Source organism: Eulemur rufifrons, chromosome 16 (assembly GCF_041146395.1).
Source record: "Eulemur rufifrons isolate Redbay chromosome 16, OSU_ERuf_1, whole genome shotgun sequence".
In the NCBI taxonomy this organism is placed as follows: domain Eukaryota; kingdom Metazoa; phylum Chordata; class Mammalia; order Primates; family Lemuridae; genus Eulemur; species Eulemur rufifrons.
The window spans coordinates 1,740,671-1,766,646 of NC_090998.1; the positions used below are offsets into that span (position 1 = coordinate 1,740,671).

A 25,976-nucleotide genomic window follows, 5' to 3' on the forward strand; every position below is an offset into this window, starting at 1 on the left:
TTGGAGTCCAGGGAACTCGAGGTGCGGACAAGCGGGCGTGAGGAGGCTGCCTCCCCTCTGCCTGCCTCTGCGTGCTCAGCGCCAGGGCCGTGAGCAGAACTGAACAGCACCTTGGGCTCTTTCCAGTTCTAACACTCTGTGAGCCTCGGAGACGCCCTTGGTGACCTCGGGCCAAGAGCCGCTCAGCCTGCTTCTCCCGTCTCCCCGCCTCCCGCTGTGTTCTGGGCTGCGGGACAGGACACACCGCTCTCCCAGTCTGGGACTCCACCCCGCCACGCTCCGCCTCGCCAGGAAGCTGCCGCGTGTTGTTCCCTTGCCTGGGACGCTTTTTCCCTGCTCTGCATGGGCGGCTCTTGCTTTTCCCTCTCTTTAAAAAAAAAAAAATTATTTATTTTTATTGAGGTAAAATTCACATAACCAACTAAATAAAACTAACCAACTTAAATATGCAATTCAGTGGCATTTAGCACATTTACAATGTTGCATGGCCACCACCTCTGTTTAGTTTCCACGTGTTTCCGGCACCCCCAGAGGAGAGCCCATTAAGCCATGTGGCTGGCTCTTGCATCCTTAGCTAGGGACGAGGTGGCCTTCCAGGACCAGACGTTTCAGGCAGGCCCCATTTCTCTCCCTGCAGCGCCCTAGTCAGGGAGTCAGGGCGCGGATCACGCTGCGCACGGGCCCATCGCATCTGCGTGTCAGCACTTCCTCGTGTTGCCGCCTTCTGCACTGGCTGTGAGCGCCATGTGGGCAGAGGCCTGGTCAGCGCCTGCCCTGGGGCCTGGTGCAGCAGAGGGCATACCGCGTCCAGAGTCGGCAACGGAATTAGTGCCTGAGCAACTGAGTGCCCAGCCGGGCCAGGATGGGAGGCAGAGTCCCCTTGAGAGGGGGAGACTTTTGTCTCCAAAGAGGAGGAGGAAGGAGCATGCCAAGGGTGGGGCCCACCGAGTCACCAACTGCATCAGTGCTCAGAAAACGCGCAGACGCACGCTGCCAGGGGCCATGCGGCCCCACGCTCCCGTCTGCGGAGAGGAGGGCTTCAGGTGCAGCGTCAGCTGCTTGCCTGGGGGCCTCCTCTAGGGGTAGCAGGGACAGAGCCGATGGCCAGGTGGATCCCCTGGGCCTCAACAGTGCTTGTCAATAGAGGCTGAAAAAGAACTCAGTCCCCAATATGGGGACACATCCGTGTCACCACAATTCCAAGAATGCTCAGACACCAGCTGGCCTCATAGTAAGGCTGGTTCTGCCTTTTTCTTTGAGGCTCTCCCTGTCCTCTCTAAGCTGTCCTTGTGCTCCAGGGATAGGGCTACGTGGCATCCTCCCTCCCTACCCCTCAAAGTCCTGAGCTGCAGGACCCCAGAGGAGAAGCCCACCCCTGCGGGTGGTGGCACTCACACTCCAGGTCTGGGTCCTCCCTGGTCAGGAAACGGACCATGGCCTCCAGCTGGCTGAGCTTCCGGTGGTCCGGGTCAATATCCGTGATGCAGTAGATCCTGGAACCCAGAGGAGTCAGTGTCACCTTGAAAAGTCCCCCCTGCCTCCTCCCATTCTCCCCTCCTCGCTCACCAGTCTCTGGCCAGGCTCAGGTCCGGGTGGAGCAGGTCGTGCAGACCTGAAACAGAGACCACACTCAGGAGGACGTGCCCACAGCGGCGAGGCGGGTGAGGAGGGCATTGCCTGTGTGGGAGCCGCCTGGCAGGCTCTTGGCGCAGGGAGGGGCAGGCTTCTGTTCTTCCTTGCTCTTAGCTCACAGTAGGAACCCAACCACCAGCGGAGCAAGGTCTGCACAGGTCCTGCCTGTGTGCACACATCTCCCGCCTCCGGAAGTGCTTTCTCTTCCCACTGCTTCATGCCCAAGTCCCACCCTCTCTCCAAGGTTCAGGACCAATGCTCGCCTTCACTACGCTGCCCACCCGGCCTGCGGCCACCTTTTCCTCCTCCCCGGCTCTCACGTCTCTCCTCCCTCCCGGGCTGGATTCTAGCTATCACGGGCACGTCCTCACGCTTCTGCCAGACGGCAGCCCCGCCAGGGAGCCGCGTCCAATTCCTCTTAGCATCTCGCCCAGAAGGCCTGATACATTGCAACCAGCAACGTCAGCTTCATTGGCTTCGCTGCACCCGACTGAGCTAAAGGGGCAGTTGTGGGTGAGCCCCGAGATGAGCCCTGCTGTTCCATGAGCCTCCGTGGCCCTCGCCTGGCACAGAGCCTGCGTGGATGTGCTCGGCTGGTGCTGTGGATTGAATGCACGAGGAGCAGGTGTCTGACCGGCACCTCCTCAGGCTTAGGAGTAAAGAGGTGCTCAGTCGAGGTCTTGCTAAGCTGTAGGGCAAGAAGATGCAAAGGCCAGCGGGGCATCTGGGAAGGCTTCAAAGGGCTACTGCTCTGACAGCCACAAGGCCGGTGGCTGAGGGGGAGCTCCTTTCCCCAGACAAGCCCAGGTGACTCCGGGGAGGCACGGCCTTTCTAGCACCTGATTTCGGGCTTCTCGCCTTCTGTTGTAAGCCACCGAGTTTGCTGTGTCTTGTTACGGCAGCCCTAGCAAGCCAGCTTTGCCCCTTGCTCTGAGTGGCGCCGTGGGGCAGTCCAGGGAGTCTGTGACACCGGCTCCGCCCAGGGTCCCAGGAGAATCCACGTTTCCCCAAACTGGCACCAGGCAGCGCGACCCACCTTCTTCCACAGACGTGTTCCCCAGGAGGATGAACTCCCCGTGGCCCCGGGACAGCGCCACTCCCAAGCTGCGGGCGGGAGGAGAAAGCACACTCAGGGCACGGCTGCCCGGTCCCATCCTGCCTGTTGTCAGCTCTGTGAGCTGTCCCCACCCTCGCCCTGGCCTCACAGCTGTCCCCTCCAGAACTCAGGCGGCACTTCTGTCTTGTCATCAGCCTGTCCTCCAGAGAAGGACCTGGATGGAAATCCCACGACCAAGGTCCCTCTCGGCTCCTGCTTTCTCAGGGCCCATCCTGAAGTATAAGGGGCCTCCGTGCCTCACAGGCGTCCCGGCAGGAGACTCCGCCTCACCTGGTGGCTCCTGCCACGCCTCCTTCTCTGGGGAGCCTCAGTTGTGAACCTGGGCTGAATAGCGGAACCACACACGGGGACTTTACAAAGACCAGTGCCTGGGCTCCACCTCCAGAAATTCCGAGTAAACTGGCTGTGTGAGGCCTGGGCACTGGCAGTTTCACCACGTTCCTCAGGCGTCCTCAGGAGCAGTCAGGGCCAGGGACCAAGGCCACACGGAGAAATGAGGTGATCGAGAGCTCGAGACCCTTTGCTTCCTAGTCTGTATGACGCCTAGCGTCAAACATTTGTACAGTTGGACAGAACCTAAGAGATCATCGAGTTTGATCCTTTCATCTTTTAAGAAGCCACTACTTTAAGATTTTTGAATGTACTATGTCATTTAATGCTCACAACAGCGCCAAGAAGTAGCTACTACCGTTAGCCCCATTGTGTGGACAAGACATCCACGGCAGGCAGAGGTCACATAAGTTGGCTGAGGTCACACAGCCTGTGAGTGGTGGAGCTGGGGTGCAAATCCAAGCAGTGTGGCTGCAGAACCTGCACCCTCGGCTACACTGGCAAAGCCCGTCTACGCCTCGTTTCCTGCACGCTGACCTGGGTCTTTTGCTGTTACCACAAAATTGCCAGCTAAATACGAGGTGTTGGTATTCACAGTCCACAGGCCGTCCCCACTGCAAACAGAGCATGGGTCCCTCACCTGAAAGGCGTGTCACTGATGTCTGTGAAGAAGTAGTCATTGGTCAGGAACAGAACTCGCTTCTGAAAGAGCAGACAAGGCAAGAGTGCTCGCTGGAGAGAACGGGTGCCCGCCCCCACCCCCAGTGCCCTTGGGGTTTTCGCCACCTCTGTGCGTCCCTGCTCCCTCCCCGACCTGACGCCACTCGCCCCATCCTATTAACATCACGGGCAGATCACTGTGATGGCCGGCAAACCACGGCCTTCTGCGAGTCACCTGGACTTGAGGACCAAGGTCTGCCCATCATGGTGGCCCCTAGCCACCTGCAGCATGGAGCACTTGAAATGTGCTGCCAAGGAACTGGATTTTCAGATTTTAGTTCATTTTAGTTCACATAAATTTAGACAGCCAACATGACTAGTGGCTACCGTGTTCGGCGGTGCAGATGTAGACTGGTGACTACAGGGTTCCCATAGGGTCAGAAAGGAGGCTGTCAGTTGGTACCCAAAATTAAACCCCTATGTATACAATCTGCTGACAGCCTTCCAGCCCTCGAAGATAGCCAAGGGAGAACGGGACAACACTCCCCTCCCCAGGCAACGCACCCTTTACAACTTCTTTTTCGTTTCAAAGCTGCCATCTTTTAGGCTCCAGTTTAATTTGTATAAATCAGGGCATCAGATAGCGTACAAAGTGGCTAAGGACATGGCCAGGCTGAGACAACCCAGATGGAAGCCCAGCTGAGCTGCTTCCAGGTCGTGTGCTCTTGGGCAGATGACTTCACTGCTCTAGGCACCGTGTCATCTCGTGGAATCAGGACTAACAGTAGTCTCTCTCCCCTGTACGGCCGCTGTGAGCGTGTGTTCCGGGCTCTGAAGTTCTGTGGATTGTCCTACACATTGATGAAAGCTCATGTCATTGGGAAAGCCACATTTTGTCACTGGCTCAGGACCTGCTCTTAGTTCCTTCACTTCTTTCTGACTTTTCATTTTGGAAATTGGAGTGAGATGTTGGAAGGAGCACACAGAGAGAGGATGGCGCAAAAAAAAAAAAAAAAAAAGGCTTCCTTTTTCTAGGAAACTGGCTTTAGATCAAGCCCCTGTCCTCAAAACTGGACTTGTCCTCTAACAATGCCCTCCCGCCTCCTCTACCAGAGCCTGCCTGCAGTTTCCCTCCATCACAGCAGTCTTGGCTGTTCTGGGGGACACCTGGGGCAGTTGGGAGCCCCTGTGCCCCAAGATGGGGCCAGCTTGAGCATCAGAACTGTAAATATTTTCCTTCTTTTTTTTAATTGAAAAAAGGATGAAATGCACAGATTTTTAGTTTTGATACATGTCACATGATTTTTTGATACATGATTACAGCCATGTAATTACCTCCCAGTGAAGACATGGGACTTTGCATCCTCTGAGGTCTTTTTGCCTGCCCCTTCTGCGGCCCCTTCTGCAGGCAAACTCTGTCTGGACTCTCACCACAGATGGCTTCGCCTGTTCTCAGAGTACGGGCTCTTTGTTGTGTCTGGCTGCTTCTGCTCAACATAATGATTGTAAGATCCATCCATGTTGTATGTCTCAGTGGTTTGTTCCTTCTGCTGCTGAGTAGCATTCCATGGTATGGACACACCACAGTTTGCTTCTACAATCACCTATTGATGGATATTTGGGTTGTTTCTAGTTTGGGGCTAGACTGAATAAAGCTGCCATAAGCATACTGGAACAAGTCTTCGTATGGACATGTGTTTTCATTTCTCTTGGTAAATACATGGCTGGATCTTATGGTAAATATATATTTACCTTCATTTAAAAGCTGCCAAACAATTTCCTAAAGTTGTTTTTACAATTTTACATTCCCACTAGCAATGTCTGAGAGTTCTAATTTCTCCACATCCTTGCCAGCATTTGTTGTTATTAGTCTTTTAAATTTTAGCCATTGTAAAGGGTATGAATTGGAATCTTGCTGTAGCTTTAATTTGTATTTCCCTAATGACTAATCATGTTGAGGATCTTTGCATATCTTCTTTTATGAAATGTCTGCTCAAGTGCTCTGAATGTTTTTTATTGGGTTGTTAGTCTTTTTGTAGGAGTTCTTCATGTATTTTGGATACAATCTGTCTTTGCTTTTTCATTTTCTTATTTTTGAGACAGGGTCTCACTCTGTCACCCAGGGCTAGAGTGCAGTGGCATCATCACAGCTCACTTCAACCTCCAACTCCTGGGCTCAAGGGATCCTCCTGCCTCAGCCTCCCAAGTAGCTGGGACTACAGGTGCATGCCACCATGCCTGGCTAATTTTTTTGTTTTTTGTAGAGATGAGGTCTTTTTCTTGCTCAGGCTGGTCTCAAACTCCTGGCTTCAAGCGATCTTCCTGCCTTGGCCTCCCAGAGTGCTAGGGTTATAGGCATGAGCCACCGTGCCTGGCTGCTTTTTAATTTTCTTACTGGTGCCTTTGATGAGCAGATTTTTTGACTTTTTTTTTTTTTTTGATTTTTTGCTCTTGATGCAGTCCAGTTTATCAAATTTTAATTTATGTTTAGTGCTTTTTGTGGTTTTGTCTAAGAAATCTTTGCATAACCTCAGGTGGAGAAGATTTTCCCAATGTTATCTTGTGAAAGCTTTATGGTTTTGGCTTTTACATTAAATGTTATGATCCATAAAACAATTCAAAAAATTAATTTTTCTGTGTGGTGTGAGATATGGTTCAATGTTTTTTTCCTACTGATTTATTCAGTTGTCCTAGCATCATTTGTCAAAATGAATCTCCTTTCTACACTGATTCGCATAGGTGTCTTTGTTAAAAATCAATTGACAATATATGTGTGGGTTATTTCCGGATTCTCTATTCAGTCTCATTGATCCATTTGTCTATTCTTTTGTCAATACCACCCTGCTTGGTTATTGTATCTTTATAGTAAGTTTTGAATTCACGTACCATCAATTGCCCAAATTTGTTCTTATATTTCAAGATAGTTTTGGCTATTCTAGGTCCTTTGCATTTTCATACAAATTTTAGAATCATATTGTCTGTTCAAATTTTCATTGGGATTGTGTTGAATCTATAGATCAATTTGGGGAGAACGGACATCTTAGCAACATTGATCTTATAACCCCTAAAAATGGTTACGTCTTTATGTTTATTTAACTTCGATATTCTTTCAGCAATGTTTTGTAGTTTTTAGTGTAGAGGTCATATACACCCTTGTTAAACTTATTCCTAAGTATTTTTTGTTATTTGATGCTATTGTAATTGGAACTTAAAAATAATTTTAGTTTCTATTTATTTCCTGCTATATGTAAAATTAAAATTGATTTTTATAATATTTGACCTTGTTTCTGTGAACTTGCTAAACTTAACTATTAGTTATAGTGGTTGTTTTGTAGATTCTTGAGATATTCTTGTAAACAATAATCTTGTCCATGAATGAAGACAGGTTTACTTCTTCCTTTTTTATCTTTGTGTCTTTTATCTTGTTTTCTTGCCTTATGGCACTGGCTAAGCCCTTCAATGCAATGCTTACAGACATCCTTGCCTTGTTCTCAATTTTAGGGAGAAAGTGTTAAATATTTTACCATTAAAAGTTTTCATAGATACTTTTTTATCAGATTGAGGAAGTTTTCTTCTATTCCTGTTTACATTTGTCAAATGCTCTTCTAACATCTGTTGAGATGACCATATGTCTTTTCTTCTTTATTCTGTTAATGTAGTGAATTACATTGATTGGTTGGATTTTTATAATGTCAAATTAGCTACGTTCTTGTGATAGCCCCACTTTGTGCTATTGTTGTCATATATTTTACATTCACATACATTATAAACCCTACAATACAATGTCAAACCCTTTGCTTTTTGAGTTGTCTTTTTGAGAAATTAAGAGGATGAATAAAAGTTTTACATTAACCCATGTTATTTACCATTTTCAGTGTGGTTCAGTCTCTCCTGTAGTTTTCAGTTTCCATCTGGTATCATTTTTCTTCAGCTCAAATAATTTTCTTAAGCATTTCTTATAGTACAGATATGTTAGTGATGAAATGTCTGTTTTATTTTATCTAAAAATGGTTTTATCGCACCTTATTTTTGTTTTTATTTTTATTTTTATTTATTTATTTATTTATTTGTTGAGACAGAGTCTCACTTTGTTGCCCAGGCTAGAGTGAGTGCCTTGGCATCAGCTTAGCTCACAGCAACCTCAGACTCCTCGGCTTAAGCGATCCTACTGCCTCAGCCTCCCGAGTAGCTGGGACTACAGGCATGCGCCACTATGCTCGGCTAATTTTTTCTATATAGATTTTTAGTTGTCCATATAATTTCTTTCTATTTTTAGTAGAGACGGGGGTCTCGCTCTTGCTCAGGCTGGTCTCGAACTCCTGACCTTGAGCGATCCACCCGCCTCGGCCTCCCAGAGTGCTAGGATTACAGGCGTGAACCACCGCGCCCGGCCTATCGCACCTTATTTTTGAAGGATATTTTCTCTACGTATAGAAATTTGGGTTGATAATTTTTTTCCTTTCAGCCCTTTAAGCCATTATTTCATTGTTATGTCAGCTATCATTTTAATTGTTTCCCTCTATATAAGGAATCTTTTTTTGTCTAACTTCTTTAAAGATTGTCTCTTATGTTTGATTTTCTTTTTTTTTTTTTTTTTTTTTTTGAGACAGAGTCTCACTCTGTTGCCCAGGCTAGAGTGAGTGCCGTGGCATCAGCCTAGCTCACAGCAACCTCAAACTCCTGGGCTCGAGCGATCCTCCTGTCTCAGCCTCCCGAGTAGCTGGGACTACAGGCATGCACCACCATGCCCGGCTAATTTTTTTTTTTTTTTTAATATATATATTTTTAGCTGTCCATATAATTTCTTTCTATTTTTAGTAGAGATGGGGTCTCGCTCTTGCTCAGGCTGGTCTCGAACTCCTGAGCTCAAACGATCCGCCCACCTCGGCCTCCTAGAGTGCTAGGATTACAGGCGTGAGCCACCGCACCCGGCCATGTTTGATTTTCAATAGCTGCACTATGATGTGCCCAGGTGTTGTTTTATTTTTATCCTGCTTGGGGTTTGCTGAGATTCTGTGATCCGTAGGTTGATATTTTTCACCAAATTCAGGACACTTTTGGCCATTTGTTTTCAAATACTTTTTTCTGCTACATTCTTTATCCTTTTTTTCTAGGACTCCAAGATCATATATATTAGATCACTTGATATCATCCCAGAGACCACTGAGGTTCTGTTTTTCTTTTTTTCTCCATTTTTTCTCCATTCTTCAAACTCGATAATTTCTATTGTTCCATCTTCAAGTTCACTGGTCTTTTTTCTCTAATCTGCTGGTAAGCCCATACAGTAAGATTTTCATTTCAGATATTGTACTTTTTGATTTTGAAAGTTCCATTTGAAAGCATAGGCAATAAAAGCAAAAATAAACAAGTGGGACATCCAACTAGTGGTACTACATCTGCACAGTAAGGGAGACAATCAACAAAATGAAATGGCAACCTATGGACTGGGGAAAATGCTTGAAAAACCACATATTTAATAAGGAGTTAATATCCAAAATATAGAAGCAACTCACACAACTCAACAGCAAAACCCCAGATAACCTGATTTAAAAACGGGCAAAGGAGGCTAGTCACAGTGGCTCATGCCTGTAATCCCAGCACTTGGGGAGGTCAAGATGGATGGAAGGATTGCTTGAGGCCAGAAGTTCCAGAACAGCCTGGGCAACATAGTGAGACCCTGTCTCTACAATTTTTTTTTTTTTTTAATTAGCTGGGCATAGTGGCACACATCTGTAGTCCCAGCTACTAGGAAGGCTGAGACAGGAGGATCGCTTGAGCCCAGGAGTTTGAGGTTACAGTGAGCTGTGATGATGTCACTGCACTCCAGACTAGCCAACAGTCCAAGATCCTGTCTCTAAAAAAAAAAAAAAAAAAAAAGAAAAGAAAAAATTGGCAAAGGACCTGAATAGATATTTCTCTCCAAAGAAGACATAAAAATGGCCAACACCTATATAAAAAGGTGCTCATATCACTAATCATCAGGGAAATGCAAATCAAAACCACAATGAGATATCCCCTCACACTTTTTAGGATGGCTTTTATCAAAAAGACATGAAATAAGTGTTGCCAAGGGTGTGAAGCAAAGAAAACCTTTGTACACTATTGGTGGGAATGTAGATTGGTGCAACCACTGCAGAAAACAGTATGGGACTCCTAAAGAAATTAAAGTAGAACTGCATTATGATCTAGTAGTCCCTGTTCTAGGCAGTATATGCCCAGAGCGTATGAGGGAGTGTATGAGGTCACTACCTCATAAAGATATCTACACTCCCATGTTTATTGCATTGTTATTCACAATAGCCAAGATATGGAAACGACTAAAGTGTCTCCTGACAGATGAATGGATAAAAACATTGTGATATATGTACATATATATGTATGTATATACAAAGGAATATTATTCAGCCTTAACAAACAAAGAGATCCTGTCAATTGCAACAACATGGATGAACCTAGACGACATTGTGCTAAGTGAAATAAGCCAGATATGGAAAAAAAATACAGTGTGATCTTACTTACAGGTGGAATCTAAAAAAAAAAATTGAATACGTAGAAATAGTAAAATGGTGGTTGCAGGGTTAGGGGAAGTGGTGAGGGGAAAACGGGAAGATGTCAGTCAAAAGGTACAAAGCTGCAGTTTTGGAAGATGAATAAATGTAGACATCTAATGTATGACAGGAGTACTATAGTTAATCATGTTGTATTGTATTTTATACTGCTAATTGGCCCAAAGCATAGAGTTTAGGTACCCTTACCACACACAAAAAGGTAAATTATATCTCATAGAACGATATGAGAGGATGGGTATGTTAATTTGCTCTACTGTGGTAATGTATCTCTTTACTGTGTGTATGTACATCAAGATAAGTACTGTCAGCCCTCCATATCTGTGGGCTCTGCATCCCTGGATTCAATCAACAGTGGATTGAAAATATTCAGAGGAAAAAAAAGACGGTTGCCTCTGTACTGAACAAATCTAGATGCTTTCTCTTGTCATTATTCCCTAAATAATACAGTGGAACAACTATTTAAATAGCATATGCATTGTATTAGTTATTATAAGTAACGTAGAGATGATTTAATGTATATGGGGGATGTGTGTAGATTATATGCAAATACCGCACCATTTTATATAAGAGACTTGAGAATTTGTGGATTTTGGTATCAATGGGGGCTCCTGGAACCAATCCCCCACAGATACCAGGGGATGACTATATTTCAAAACATCATGTTGTGCACCTTAAATATATTGAATTTTAAAATAGGTCTAATATAAACATAAAATTCTCATTTGTCCTTGTAGTGCTTTTGTACTGCATCAAATCAGCTAAGCTGGAACTACATTTCCCAGACTCAATTCCCTACGTGGTTCCAAGGTAAGGTTGGCCAAAAGAGAAGTTTGCACGAGGTCTGCCAGCCGGAAGTGAAGCAGCAGCCATTCTGCACACGGAAGGTCAGTGTAGCATGCCGGGCACTGCTGCAGTTCACTCTGGTGTGCCAGTGCTTCCTTCTTGGCATGGGCATTAGCCAGATTCAAAGCATCCTCAGCTGCTGCTGGATCTCCTCCTTCAGTTTCTCTGAGACCTGGCCTGGTGAATACGTAGCTCCTGGTGAAGGGCACTGGCTCCGTCTGCAGGTCACCCACATCCTTGTGGTTGGAGGTAGTGAGAGTCAGATGTGGGGCAGTCAGTCCATCTTCCTGGGTTCCTGTTTTCTTCATGGGTTCCAATTTGTCCTTGCTTTCTCCCACATTTGTCCAGCTCTCCTTCCCAACTGCTGGCCCTGCTGACCTACAATGGCTTCAAGCTCACCATTCCAGGCAGAGACTCCAGCTTTCCATAGATTTCTTCACCAGCTCCCACAGCTTCATAAGGTGTAATCCCTAGAATAAAATCCTATATTCATTCACATCATTCATAGTGGTTCTGTTCTTTAGTCAAGCCCTAACTGTTTCTTTGCTGAGATTCTCTGTCCATTCATGCATCATGACCATCTTCTCCTTTAATTCCTTGTGCATATTTATAATATCTGCATTAAAATCCTTCTCTAATTCCAGCAGCTAGGTCATCTCTGGGTCAGTTTCTAAGGCTGATTTTTCTCTTAACTATCTGACACATTTTTCTGTTTTTTCGCATGTTTAATAGTTTTTATTGGATAACAGATATTGTAAGGAATAGGTTGTAGACACTCTGTCTTCCTTCGAAGAGTGTTGATTTTTATATCAATCAGCAGTTAAATTATTGGCTGATCACCTTGAGCTTGTGGAGTCTTGGTTACATTTCGTTAGGGTGAGTCTGTTTCAGCTTTATCTTCAGTGAATCTCTGGAGTGAATCTCTTGATCTTGGGACATAATCCTTACTTCTAAGGTGTAGTTCTTCTGTGCTTTCAAAGGAAATCCTGAGGTGTTACCAAGCCTCTTCACCTCCGTGTAACTCAGATTCCAAATTGTCTCCACTACGATGGGCAAGAGCTGAAACCCTTGCTCTGGTTTCCAGCTTTCCAGTGGCTGCTTAGAGGCTCCCCTGCATATGCACAGTTCAGGAGTCAGCCAAGAATTTGACGGGAGCTTGTGCGTAGATTGTGTGACTACCCTCCCTGTGGCTCCCCATTTCTGGGATATCCCTCCTCCTTTCCAGACACTCTGGAACCCAAATTCTGTTCTGTGACACTTTAAGATGATAACTGCAGCTTTCTGCTTGAATTCTAGCTGTTCTACTGCAAACAGACTGGAGAGTGCTCCTTAGGAGAAAAGCCGTGTAAACGTGTATCTCGCCCAATGTGGTTGTCTTGATTTAAGGGCTGTTTCTTTTAAGTGCCTTTAAATTTTTTGTTTTTTGTATTTTGTCCAGAGTTTATCATTGGTATCTGCCAGAGGGTTAGTCTAGTGCACACTACTCTTTCATGACTGGAGTTAGAACTTTGAGATATTCTTCTAAGGCTGAAGTAAAAGGAAGAGAGAAGGGGGAGGGAGGTCTCCGAATGCCGTTAACGGCAAGAGAGGTTTGGATATGAGGCAGGGGGTAAGGAGGTATCAGAACAATCTGCGCCTTTAATAGTTTGCCTCTTCCTGCTGGACAAAAAAACAAAACGGGTGTGAGGGGAGGAGAGAGAGGGACAGACAGAGTGAGAGAGGGAGAGAGAGAGCGCACCACAGAGCACGCTAGTCCTGTGTCCCTGAAATCCAGGGCACAGGGATTCAAAGGCCCTGGAGGAACATGAGGCAAAGCTGCCCTGAGTGTGTCAGCTGCTGGGATGTGTGTCTGCACACGCGCGTGCTGACGGTGTGTGTGTGTACACGCATGAGCACCCAGATCAGCAGGGTTCCTTTGGGAGAACCCGGAAGCTACTGAAGAACATCATGCCTGCCTCTCCTCCCATTGCTAATTATTTGTTCTAAACAAACAGCATGAGAATGACAAAAAAGGGTCCTAGGTTAGATGCTCTGGGATACTTCGCTTTTCTGGTTTGTTCTTTTAAACATGTGTCCCAGGATATCAGACCAGCACGCTGCCGACAGGTTAGGGATTATGACGCCTGTTATTGGTCTGCACTGGGGCAAAGCCTGCTAGCAAGGCGCAGGCCTCAGGCCAAAGCTCGGCTGCTCACAAGTTTGATATCCTGGATACTGGCTTGGATAGTGCCTTTGACATTTTTGGAATTCATTGTGCACATTTCAAATGTGAATTTTGGCGTCTCCTTCGATGGCACACGCTCCCCCCGGTTTGCTGCAAGTCCCAGTGCCGAGGCCAGTCTGCTTTGCTCATTCATCTTTCCTTTTTTTTCTTTTTTTGAGTCAGAGTCTCACTCTGTCGCCCCCGCTAGAGTGCAGTGGTGCGATTGTAGCTCACTGCAGCCTCCAACTCCTGGGCTCAAGCGATCCTCCTGCCTCAGCTTCCCGAATTGCTGGGACTACAGGCCTGTACCATCACGCCCAGCTCATTTTCCTTTTCTGTAGAGACGGTCTTGCTCTTGCTCAGGCTGATCTCAAATTCCTGGCCTCAAGTGATCCTCCTGCCTCGGCCTCTCAGAGTGCTAGGATTTCTCAATAGGACCCACCTGGCCCCAGAGGTTTCCGAGCTCATGAGTCCAGCTCTGAATTACTCTGGAGGTGCTACTACCGTCCTTGGTAACACCACCATAGCTGCCTGTCTGGAGTCAAGGGGAGATGGAGGAAGGTCTGAACTGAACGTGGGCAGCAAGGATGCCTGTGAAGTCCCCAGGGAGTCCGTGGAGCAGATGACTGTGTGCCAGAAAGGTGGCTGGAATGGCGACCAATATTCTCATGGCACTTTAGCAGCACTGCCCTCGGCTTAGCCTAGACCTGAAGGTGGTTGCTACTGAGGCCCGAGCTCACCAAGATGCTCCACCGGGCTGAGAGACGGGGCTGGGAGCGACGGGAGGCAGCGGGTGGGCTGCGGACCCTGCTGGTCATGTGGGGGAGACAGAACAGATGGCAGTGAGGAAAGGCAGCATCGAGGAGGGGTGGAGCACAGCAGACCAGAGCAGCCAGAGGCCAGACCCCAGCAAAACGTCCTGCACACGCAGGGCCAGCTGGGGAGCTGCTGCAGGGAGAGCAGAGAGAGCAAAGACTGGAGAGGGCTGAGTCGTGCATCCTGGCGTTGAGGGAGAGGAGGAGACGATGACCACCAGCCATGGAGTAGAAACGCTGCACTGAAGAGACTTTTGGGAAATCTTTAAGGCCAGAGAGTTGAGAACTCAGGGCCGGTCCTAGAGAAAGGCCTTGCACAGCATGGTTGAGGGTGGTGGTCTAGATACAGATACACGTGGGCTTTGCAATTTATTGTCTGGTGACCCCAGGCAAAGTTTTAGCCTCTCTGAATACTTTTGCTGTAAAACTGGGATAGGATAGGACCTACTTCATAGGTTGTGCATGTTCAATGAGTTAGTCCTTGCGAAGCGCTCAGCCCAGGCCCTAAATGTCAGCTGCGTTCTCATTAGCAGCAGTACTAGCAGCAGGGAGACGTGAACACCCATGTGCTATAAAATGTCCATCATGGTCATCATCGTCATCATCACCACTCTACTTCGTTATGTAGAAGCACCCATATGTCAGGAAGCCTTCGTGAAGTCGTAAATGTGTTATTACCTTCAATGAACAAATGTTGAAGGGATGGGCAGAGGTTTCAGGAGCAGTTCAGACCACTGGATCTGGCCAGGACTCTGCCTTGGTGGCTCTGAGACGTGTGAAGGCAGCCTGGGAATGACGGGCACTGGGAGGAGAGGGCGGAAGAGAACGCCCAGAGGCCCGGGTCAGTCTGCAGAGATGTTGTGCAGCCACACTCCAATCGGTTGCCGTGTTTCCCTGTGTTGCCCAGACTGGTCTCGAACTCCTGACCGCAAGGGATCCTCCCACCTTGGCCTCCCAAAGTGCTGAGATTACAGGCGTGAGCCACCATGCCCACCCTGCTGTGGGCATATTACATTTTTCATTATAGGCTAAATGTTCTGGCCCGGCTGGGCCAGGTGAGAGCTCCCTTGTGCATGTGAGCAGGACTCTGGCTCGGGTAAGGGCGGGGGCACATGGAAGAAGCCTTGATTGCTTTGGATCAGGAGAAGAAGCAGCTGCCACTGGTGGCCTGACATCACTGACAGTGTCCTGCCTGATGGAGGCCTTGCTCAGCCCAGCACTTAGAAAAAGTCAGGCAGATGCCACATAAAGCAGACACTGGTCCAGGGTCTAAAAGGCATGCCAGGCATTGTCCTTCCTTCCTGATGCTTTCTTGTTTGGCTTCACGGAGGCCTATGTTGGGGAAGGACTTGGGTCAATGGCTGCAGCCAGATGCCATGTGGCTTCGGCTGAGGCAGACGGGCAACAGGAGGAGGAGGCAGGGGTGGCCGCCTGGGAGCGGGTGGCATTTGTAAATATGTTAAGGGACAATCAGATTCAGTAGACACATCGGACGGAGCCTTTCAAGTGGGAAGATGAAATGATGTATTAGAAATGACGGGCAGGTATTAAAGAGAGAAACGGTATCAGTGAGGGTATTGGTGCTTGATTATCTGTGGTTACAGTGCATGGAAAGCAGCTTTAGGGAATGTATTTTCAACCTCTTCTCATATAACATGTTTTACAAGAGCTGCTAACAATTTTCAAAACTACCTGTCACTCTTCCCCTTTCTATCGTCAACAACAAAAGGGCCAAATAGCAGGCAGCATAAGGAAGAAAGAAGAGTTGTCGGTGCCTTGGCTAGCCTGCCGCCCAGCTCAGCGGTTTCCAGAGAGCTGCGCAGCGGTGCGAGGTCATGTGGTTCCTTGGCCAGGTGTTTCCCGGCGCCCGGGCCTCGGGCGTGCTCGCTAGGCAAGCCCGGGGCCACGGCAAACACTCACGTCTTAGGCTCTAACTGGACTCAGTCCAAGTCCATCGTCACCCCCCAACACTCAACGAACAGAGATGCTACCTTGCTGGGACCACAGCCTGGCCCTTCGTCTCGAGCCCCTTACCCCTTTGTCCAGCGGAACCTTCACGTCCATGGAGAGAGAGCCTGTCTGCCGGTTGATCATGGCCGTTCTCAGCTTCAGGAGGAAAGACAGTGCTGTCAGACCCTTAGCGCACACGGGAGGGCGGAGGGTACCGAGCGCTCCTGGCCGGATTAGAGGAGACCCCTAGGATCTGGGGATCCCTTTGGTTCTTCCCTTTTCCTCTGAGTGGAATGCCAGGCGGGAACATAGCCCTGACTCCAGATTCCTTTTAGCGTATAATTCTGGGATTCACCAAGATGGTGCTCCAGAGGGGACCCATGTGTCGGGGTGCATGGTGTCACACTGCTGAGACAGAGCTTCCTCCAGGGTGAGACACTGAAACCAAAGCCAGGCTAAAACACCACTAACACTCACACTCTGTAGCTTTTAGCCACAATCTCACTCAGCCTCGGTAGTCCTGGTGAGTCAGGAAGACACGGTTACATTTTTACAGTTGTTAAAAGAATTGTCCCTTATAGAATTGCTTCTGCCTTGGGCTTGGAGAGGCTCTGGGACTGAGCCACTCTGCCGAGAGGAACAGAGTGACCTCAAAGCTTCCAGCCACGCAGCAGACCCAGTTAGTTGGATATAGAGCTAAACTAGCCTCTCTGGCCCCTCTCCCCGCTGCTACTCACGGTCTCAGCTTGGTCTTCCCACTCCACTTCGGAGAGATCCACACTGTTGTAGTTAGGCTTGGGCTTCAGTTTCTTCCCCTCCCTGTACTGGAGTAGGCAGGCCAGGAAGAAAAACATGAGACCAGCGTAGGGCCCTGATCAAGTTTCAACTCTCCTGCACAGTCTTTCGGGTACACTCATAAAACTGAAGAATCGCAGTGATTCCTTAGGGTTATCTGGCCAAACTTCCACCCAGTGCAGAGCTTCCCTTGCCGACATTTGTGACAGATGGTCTCGTGGCCTCTGAGTATTGCCCATGACAAGGAGCTCCCTATTTTGTGAGTCAGCTTGTCGCAGTTTTGGATAGCTCTAATTGTTAGAAATGCCTTCCTCATACAGAGCAGAAATCTGTCTCCCTGTATCTTTCACCCACTGATCTTCATTCTTTCCCCAGAGCTACTCGGACTGTTTCCACCTGACAACCCTTGACATTTCTACAGGCACTTGTCACTCCTGAGACTGTACTTCTCCAAGTTAAACATGCCCAGTTTGCAGATGCTTCAACTCCCTCTAAATGTGCTCTACCTTCTCAATGTCACTCCTAAAATGCAGTTCCCAGGACAAAAACCAACACTCCAGGTGGGGGTCTGCCCAGTGCGGTGTGGGCTGTGACCTTCGAAGCATCTCACAGCTCTGAGAGCCGCCTAGGGTCCTGCTAGACCTCCTGGACGGCTGCACTGCCCCAGCGGCTCAGACGGAGATTTCGGTCAGTTAAACCCCCTGGTCTTCCTCGTGGGATGTACCACTAAATTACATCTTCACAGGCTTAGGCTTGGGCATTGACTAATTTGTGGAGCTTTCTGTGCCTCCCTAACATATTTCATCTTGTTGGTTCAGCCCGCTGTTTCAGAAGAATACTTCCTGAATACTAAATTTCCCGCTTAATGTATCAGCCATACCTTCCAGACTTCTTGGCGTCTGCCTTTTGTATGATAGAAATTTTGAATGGGACAGAGACAGGGACAGAGTCAAGGACAGATCTGCAGTGCTTGATAAAGACCTCCCTCCCACTTGACACAGAGCCATCGATCAACACCCTGAGTGGCCCTGACACCTCTCTCTCTCTCTCCCCCGCCACCCCCCCTCCTACCAAGACAAATATCAAGTTATCCACCATTAGGCCTGCAGCACTTCCCAGGTTTAGTTTAGTAACCCTGTCAACAAAGGAAAGAGAGTAGTTTATCATCAAGGTAAATTAAGAATTAATCAGAGCATCTACTTTTAGCAGAATGAAGCCTCCGGCAGATGCCTGGGTGGTTGGAGTCCCCTGTCATCGTGGCTCTTGCTTCTGCCAGTTTTTGGTTTGGTTGCTTTTCTCAGGAAAGCGTCCTCCGTACTTCCTGCCCGTGCGGGAGGTCTGTGGGCCCCTTTCCCACGTCTCCCCTTCTGCTCGCCCCGGCCGCTCACGCCTGCATTCTTGGCCTGCTGGGGCCCAGGCTCACCAAACAGCCCTGTCCCGCCGTCTCTGACGCAGGATCTGCTTCTTTGACATTCCATCACTGTTTCCTAAACCCTCCAGCTCCCGGAACGTCATCTTTAACCTCTCACATGAGAGCCGCGGTCCCCTCTGTTACTTGCCCGCTGGGGGCCCTGACTCGGAAGGGCTCGGGCCGGAAGCACGGCGCTCCGCCTTCCTTTCCCTCATTCCTGGGCGTCCCTTCTATTACTTTTCTTTGTAAAACTTAACTATCGTTTTCCTGCCAGTGCCTCCCTTAGGGATCGCATCACATTGGCTGCACCATGTCCTTTCTTGTGTGGCAGTGTCCCAGGTCATGTTATTCTCTGCTCGTTTCATTTGTGCAAGTCTGATGTCCTTAGCCAGACCACCCACTCCCCCTGCAGCATCCTCACGGCGCCACGTTGGGGGGACGGAGGGCCGGGCGGTTGGGGCCTTGCATTCTGCGAGACTGGACAGGCGGGGACAGGGTTTCTGACCCTCGCCCCTTAATTCCACACGGCAGCTCCACATGGGCATCTTCACTGTGCCCCTAGTGAGCCATTCTGCTGGCACCGGGGCTGCGCCCCCCAGAACCACAGGGACCTGCTGTGGGTTCAGACGCTTGCCAGGGAGCAGAGTGGTTTCCGGTGCGCCCCGATGTCTCTCTTCCCTGACCCCCCAGTCTGCCTCAAATAGCTCAACCAGTTGCACCTATTTGAACCAGACGGAATGGGGTGTGGCTTAGCCTGATCCTTCCAAATGACACCTGGTTCAACAAGCTCCACAGTGAGTTCTCCGGAAGGTGCTCGCTGTCCACTGTCCTCGGCTGTCACCCGCTGGTCACCACGAGACCGGTAGAGAGGAAGGGGCTGTGACTCCCCTGGGATTTTAACTCCCTCCACCCCACTGATCACGCCAGGCAGTGTGGCTGTCACAGCTGCACACAGTGCTCAAATTCATGTTCCATCCTAAGCCCGGGCAGAGCTTTCAGAGGCAACAATGCTCCTTTCTGCCCCAGCCAGCCGCTGCCCAGCTGCGCTCAGGGGAAGGTGTCAGGGTGGAGAGAGCCGGGAGGGGCGGGAGGCCAGGGAGCACGTCCTCGTCCTCTCCTCTGACACAATGGGAGCCACCAGGCCCCGCCCCGGAGAGGGTCCCCACTGCTTCCTGGCTAACTCTCTGCTCACAGCCCCCGGGTCCCTGGAGCTCTGCCCACACAGCACGGAGGCTATGAAGGGCGACAGCCCCGCAGGGCTCCTTAGCCTCGAAACCGCACACTTCCTTGCAGCTCTCGGTCTGTTCTTCAGTCATTTCACATATTTTGCCGGGTCTCTTCTGCTAGATTATAACCAATTTGCGAACAGGGACCATGACTCAAATACATTTTTTCTCATATGGTCCACTGGGTTCCTGAATGGAGCCCGGTGTGTGTTCCTGGTTTCGGCTGTTTTTATGAACTGCCCCCAAATTCCACATAGTGAGGATCCCAAGGCGAAGATCGGTACCTACCAGGGGTCGGAGGTCAGGATGTGAGAGGATGTAGCCGTTGTTAGTGTTCAGAAAGGCGTAGCCGTGCACTCCGAGCTGCGAAGTCAGGATGGAGGGACATCAGGTGTGTGGTCTGTGCCGGGTGACCAGAGTGGGGAGGGGCTTGGGGCCGCAGGGTGGCCAGAGGCGGCAGCGCGCGGCAGGGAGTGTTTCAGACAGGAACTTTGAGCCAGGGCCGCGCCCCTGCCCATGGGTGTGAAGTCCTTTCCGAAAGCGGCTGTGCACAGCAGCCACGTGATGCGCACGGCTCTCGACCTCTCTCCCACCACATGCTCCAGGTGCTCTGATGATATCATCTCACTCTCCAAACAGGACTGTGCAGCACGGAGGAGCAGACTGAGAAACTGAGGCACTGGGCAGGGAAGGAACTTGCTTAAGGCCACACAACAAGTCCTAGCTCGTGGTGGCAAAGGGACCCATGGGCACACGTTGCTGTTCCCATCCTCAACACTGGCACCTCCCTAGAGGGCGATGGAGGTCCCATCCCAGGCCAGTGGCCTGGCCGCGGCTGCCTGGAGAGAGGGTGCTGAGCCCAGGGGCAGATCCTGGGCAGCCTGTGACCCCCTCAGAGACCAGGCCCAGGCTCACCTTGTATCGAGGCGCCAGCTTCATCAGCTCTCTCAGGGTCACATCAGAGCCCACCACGCCCAGGAGAATGCCGTGGGATCGCTGGAAGGAAAATCACCGGGGTCAGGGCAGACGTAGCTTCCCTGAGTGCGAGGCCGGGCTGGGCCCTGGGCCTGTGCAGAGCCCAGAAGAGGAAGCCACTTAGGCGTTAAGTGATCCTCTGCAGTTAGATTTGAGGCTGAGCTCCCTGGAATAAAAATCTATAACTTATCAGAAGAGGCCCCAGAAGCAATCTCAGCTGCTGGGAAGATTAATGCCCAGTATTAATATTTAAGTTGTAATATTTAAATGAAATACAAAGTTGAATGAAATATTAATCTTTGCAGCAGAGGCAGAAGTGTGGGATCCTAGGGCCCGTCACTCACGGGGGTGCTGAAGCACACGGGGCCTATAATGGAACGTTTCCTGGCCAGGGGGATGATGGAAGGCTCTAGAAGCTCCCTCACCGAGGCCTTCATGAACAAGTCAGTCTGCTCGACTTGGCAGGTTAAGTGTGGTTTTGCAGACAGCCTGCCAGGAGACCCCCAGCCTCCTGTCCGCAAGTGCAGAGCAGCAGAGCGACCCCAGCCCCACCCCCACCAAGGGATGCCCACGCAGCTAGCCTGGGACAGGGACTCTGCACTCAGCCCCCCTACGGTGGTGGCTCCAACCTCAGCCAAGTCCAGCACGACTGGTCCGAAGGTGCCCGCAGTGCCCCAGGTTCTAAGCCCCGCTGTCCCTCTCAGGGAGCAACCACTCACGGTTTCGTTCTTTTTGCTGAAGACCGGCATGGCCACGGTGGTGAGGAGCATCAGGCTCTGGGCCTGTGAGGTGAAGAGCTGCCGGGGGAGGGGGAGGAGTGGAGTCAGAGGGCGCGGCCTGGCCGGGCCACTCGGCCTGCTCAGAGCACATGTTGCAGAGAACCCACGGTTGCTGGTGTCAATACCCAGCATCACCTTCCAACAGGAAGGAAGAAATCTCACATGAGGGTTTCCTTCTCTGCAAATGGAGAGCGGGCAGGAATGCTGCAGACGGAGGACCAGGCCAGCGTCGCTTAGCTGAGTCCTGAGCCCGCCGTCCTGCTCCCGAGCACACTCACCAAGGTCTCTCATCTTGGCCAGGCCTAGGATGAGCAGGAACCCAGGGGACAGGCCCATCTGTGCCTGCCCAGAAGCAAAGAGGGTTTTTATAGCAAGCTTTCCAGAAACCTCTGATACAAAACCTCTGATATGAGTCGCTATGACTGTTGCCCAGACCAGTTAAGAGAAAAGAGACCTTGATCCAGACTTCCACCCGCCCCGCAAACACAAGTGCCTGCTGAGGAACCGCAGCGTGGGGCAGCCGTGGGGTAGCTGCATTCTGCCTCACGGCCACCCTGGCCCATGCTGGACAGACCCAAAACCTCCTCTCCATGCACAGCACCAGGGCCAGAATCATCCCAGCATCCCAGACCGCCTGAGCCCCTAAGCCCACTGCACCAGCTCCTCCAGCTGCCCGGGGAGAGGCTCTGCATGTGTGCCCCACTTTGTAACAAAGACGGCCTCCTGGCAAGTGTGAATACAGGTGTGTTTCATAAACTAAAATTACAATCCTAAGCCCCTCACTGGCTGAATGGATCCCGTCTTGGCCAAGGGGACCCCAGAAAAGTCCTAAAACTGAGTTCCTGGCCATGAAGAGAGGGGAGGTTGGACACTTCTCGTTATACCCCCTCCCTTCTGGAGTTTAGATACAACAGACCAGCATTTTTTTTTTTTTTTTTTTTTTTTTTTGAGACAGAGTCTCACTCTGTTGCCCAGGCTAGAGTGAGTGCCGTGGCGTCAGCCTAGCTCACAGCAACCTCAAACTCCTGAGCTCAAGCGATCCTCCTGTCTCAGCCTCCCGAGTAGCTGGGACTACAGGCATGCACCACCATGCCCGGCTAATTTTTTCTATATATATTTTTAGCTGTCCATATAATTTCTTTCTATTTTTAGTAGAGATGGGGTCTCGCTCTTGCTCAGGCTGGTCTCGAACTCCTGAGCTCAAACGATCCGCCCACCTCGGCCTCCCAGAGTGCTAGGATTACAGGCGTGAGCCACCACGCCCGGCCAACAGACCAGCATTAATGTTAAAATAGGGATCATAAGACTGACAAAACAGACTCTGTGGCAATAAGATACCAAATTATGAACAGGACCCAGGGCCATGCAGGACGAAGGCTCAGTGGTGCCTGCAGGCTGTCACTGCAGCGGGCAGATGGTGGCTCCCTCTGCGGCCGGCGGAATTCCCTGTCTTAACTCAGGCATTTCTTCCTGCTGACTCCACATTGTCAGACAAAGCTTAACTCTCTCAACCAATTGCTGGTTAAAGAATCTCCAAACCCACCTATGACTTGTAAGCCCCCTTCCCCTACCCCCTCACCATGCAGCTTCAAGATGTGGTGCTTTTTGCAGCCGAATCAATGAATACCTTCCACGTATTGATTTATGATTTCACCTGCAATTCCTGTCTCCCTGAAATATATAAAACCAAATGCTAATCCAACTGTCCCGGGACCAAGACTTCTTGGGTTTGCATATCCCTGGACCATGGTCACTCATATTGGCTCAAAATAAACCTCTTTAAATTATTTTATAGAGTTTGTTTTTTTCCATTAACAAGTCTGACCTTCCTTGAGATCAACTAAAGGAGGTTGCTGAGCCGCGGAACCACAGAGCTTCCCTGGAAAAGGAGGCACATTGACCATCAAGTCCCTCCTCGCCTCATCTGAGCTTTCAGTTTGGAGTTTGAAGTAAGGTTTCTGAAACTGAACCACAGTGACATCTGATTTTTTTTCCTGAGCTCAGACATACCCGATGGGCTGGATGGAGGCTTTTGCGTCTCCTTCTCAAGTGGGGATGCAGGAAGCCAGAGGTGCCCCCCTGCCTCCCCAGGGCAGCAGCCCTGCCCCACCGTGCCCCAGGAATCTGCTCACACCTGAGCACTCAGCACAGCGCAGCCCTCCCTGCACTCTTGTCTCTGGGCATCCGTGCAGGAGGGGCCACCTGCCCTGGGCTCGGGGCAGTAGCATCCTCGACTCAGAGGTCCCGAAGTGGGTGCAGGAGATCTGCAGGCAACCCGTGCCTCCTAAGTCAGGGACAAGGAGAGGGAAGGAGGAAGAAAGAGGAGATGTAGGGACTAGGGGGTTTCTAATGGAGGGACAGGTGTCACTTTTAAAGTGAAGATAAAACTGTGACCTCCTCTGTGAGCATGGAGGGAAGAAGAGACTAGGAGGCCTGGCTGTCCGTGAAATGCCGAGGATGACCTGGCATGGCATGCCTGACGTCACTTTATGGGCTTATAGGCAAGCAAGCCTTTGCCTTCCCTGTCTCTTCTGGCAAACGCACACCCGAACGCTCCAGACCACCACTGCCAGGCGTGGCCATCGCTAGCCAGGTCAGGCTCCTCTGACTGGGCTGCGAGAGCCTTCACTCGCCAGCTCACCCTCGAGGGACGCACACACACAGGGTGCACCGCAGATACCCGCTCTGTGGCTGCGCTGGCTGCCGAAGGCGCTTGTGGGCGGACCGCGGAGGTGAAGGAAGAATGGAAGAGAGTGACAAGCGTGAGACATGGTGCGAGGGAGAGGAGATCAAAGAAGACTCCCTCCTCCCACCCTCCCCCAGCTGTCTCTCACCGACCCTGAACTTGAACACCTGGACAAGGAGAGGCGCAACCTGCCCGAGTGAGGCAGGCTCATCCCTTCTGAGCAGCAGCTTTGGCAGCAGCAGTTGGTGATAGCTGGACGACGTCTCCTGGGCGTGACCTTATTGGCTGAGCCCTTCAAGTAGATTAATTAGCTTTTGATCCCAATTTGGCAGGATGGTTCCTATGTACTATAACAGGCAGAGGTGCGCCCTCGGATGCAGAGCAAGTCAGGGGACAAGCTGAGCCTGCGTTCTCAGGCTCCTGTCACTGGGAGTCAGCCTGGGACTAAGTTCTGGCCAGTGAGGTGCACGCGTCTGTGTCACAGAAGTCTCCCTGGAAGTTTCCTCTAAAGGAGTGGAGCGCGCCCCTCTCCCCTGCCACCAACCTGCAGGTCGAATGTGGTTTCAGTTGACTGGAGTTCCGCCCACCACCCGGGCCAGGAGGACAAGGGCCACACGCTAGCAACAGGGGAGGAGCCTGGGCCCCTGGTGGCCAGAGTGCTCTTGGCAGCACGGGGATATGCCCCTAGACTTCCTGCGCACGAAGCAGCAACACACTTCTCTCTCATTTAAGCCACTCTTGGCAGGTCTCTGCATCCCGGTCTGATGTATCCTGTGGAAGAGGTGGCTGCTCGTATGCTGTGATCTGAGAAGTGGAAGGAAGGTCCTCCTTCCCCCAAAAGTCTCACCTGAAGTCCTACCTTTGACCCTTAGCCCTTCGTGTCAGTTATCGCTGCCTACAGTCTTTTGAAAATGCAGGGCCGGGGGAAGGGAAGACGCACCATGAAGCCGTAGGATGGAGAGTGACGGGTCTGACTCGTTCATCCCCATGGCGGGCGGAGAGAAGGACGTGGAGGAGGTGAGGACGGGGGTCGGGGAGGAACCACGTGGGAGGGGCCTGCTGGGTGCCTGGGGCGGTGCCTGGGCAGGGCCCGGTGAGAGGGCCGGGCTGTCCGGGGAAGGAGCCGAATGAGGACCGGCTTCCCTCCCCACTTCAGAACTTGTCCTAACGAGGTGCTGCGCTCACCCTCCCGGCCCAGGAGTCACCTCGCACCTTGCTGTCCATGTAGGCCTCCGTCCAGGTGACATCATGGTCATGGTTGATGACCATGGGCCGGCTGAGCACGTGCAGGTACTCCATCACATTCTCCTGGGCGTCCGCCAGTGTGGAGATCTGCGTGTAGTAGCCTGGTGGGGGAAAGCCACGTGGGTGTGGAAAGAGGGGAACCCCCGACAGGGCCCCAGGCTCGTGGCTCACAGCCAAGCCCTCTCTGGGACTGCTCTGGACCCCAGGACGCTGCTGTCCCTCAGCGACAAGGGACAGGGGCAAGGAGAGGGAAGGAGGAAGAAAGGAGGAGACAAAGGCCCGCCCTGCTCCACCTGCAGACCTCTGTCCAGACCTCCCGTGGGTGCAGCAGGAGCCCAGCTGTGAGGACCTTAGGGATCAGCTGCTCTCCCAGCGCTCCGCACTCCCCACAGGGCATCTCCCCAGCGAGTCCCCTTCTGTGACTGCCTGAGGTCTGCTTTCAGCCCACCCAGTCAGAGACAGGGATTCCTCCCCTCCCCCCATCTTTGTGCTCCTGCAGGTGATGGGGTGGGTGTCACAGCCTCTTCACGGGAGCCAGAATGGGAGCCCTCCACTCCCACAGGGCTCACTCCACACGCCGAGAAACGCAGCTGCTCTGTGCTCCTGGCCTGCGCCTTGTCCCAGACCCTCGGAACATGCTGTTCCCTCTGTCTGCAACACCCTTCCCAGTCACCTCCCCACCCCCCAGGTACCTCTGCCATGCCCCACCCCCGCCCCATGCCCTGACCAGCCCACGCCTG

At 50.9% G+C, this 25,976-nt stretch overlaps 1 protein-coding gene across 1 annotated transcript in view; it reads right to left on the bottom strand.

The window, feature by feature from the left end:
• The window catches only part of CACNA2D4 (calcium voltage-gated channel auxiliary subunit alpha2delta 4), a 110,723-nt gene that overhangs the window by 53,793 nt on the left and 30,954 nt on the right, over positions 1–25,976 (bottom strand). Inside the window, exons 14-23 of the mRNA XM_069490395.1 lie at positions 25,204–25,337; positions 21,246–21,323; positions 20,467–20,547; positions 19,840–19,914; positions 16,857–16,943; positions 16,204–16,275; positions 3,720–3,781; positions 2,669–2,736; positions 1,567–1,612; positions 1,396–1,493 (exon numbers count right to left, since the gene is read on the bottom strand). Of these exons, the coding sequence (XP_069346496.1) occupies positions 1,396–1,493; positions 1,567–1,612; positions 2,669–2,736; positions 3,720–3,781; positions 16,204–16,275; positions 16,857–16,943; positions 19,840–19,914; positions 20,467–20,547; positions 21,246–21,323; positions 25,204–25,337 (801 nt within the window). The remainder of the gene's footprint in view (positions 1–1,395; positions 1,494–1,566; positions 1,613–2,668; positions 2,737–3,719; positions 3,782–16,203; positions 16,276–16,856; positions 16,944–19,839; positions 19,915–20,466; positions 20,548–21,245; positions 21,324–25,203; positions 25,338–25,976) is intronic.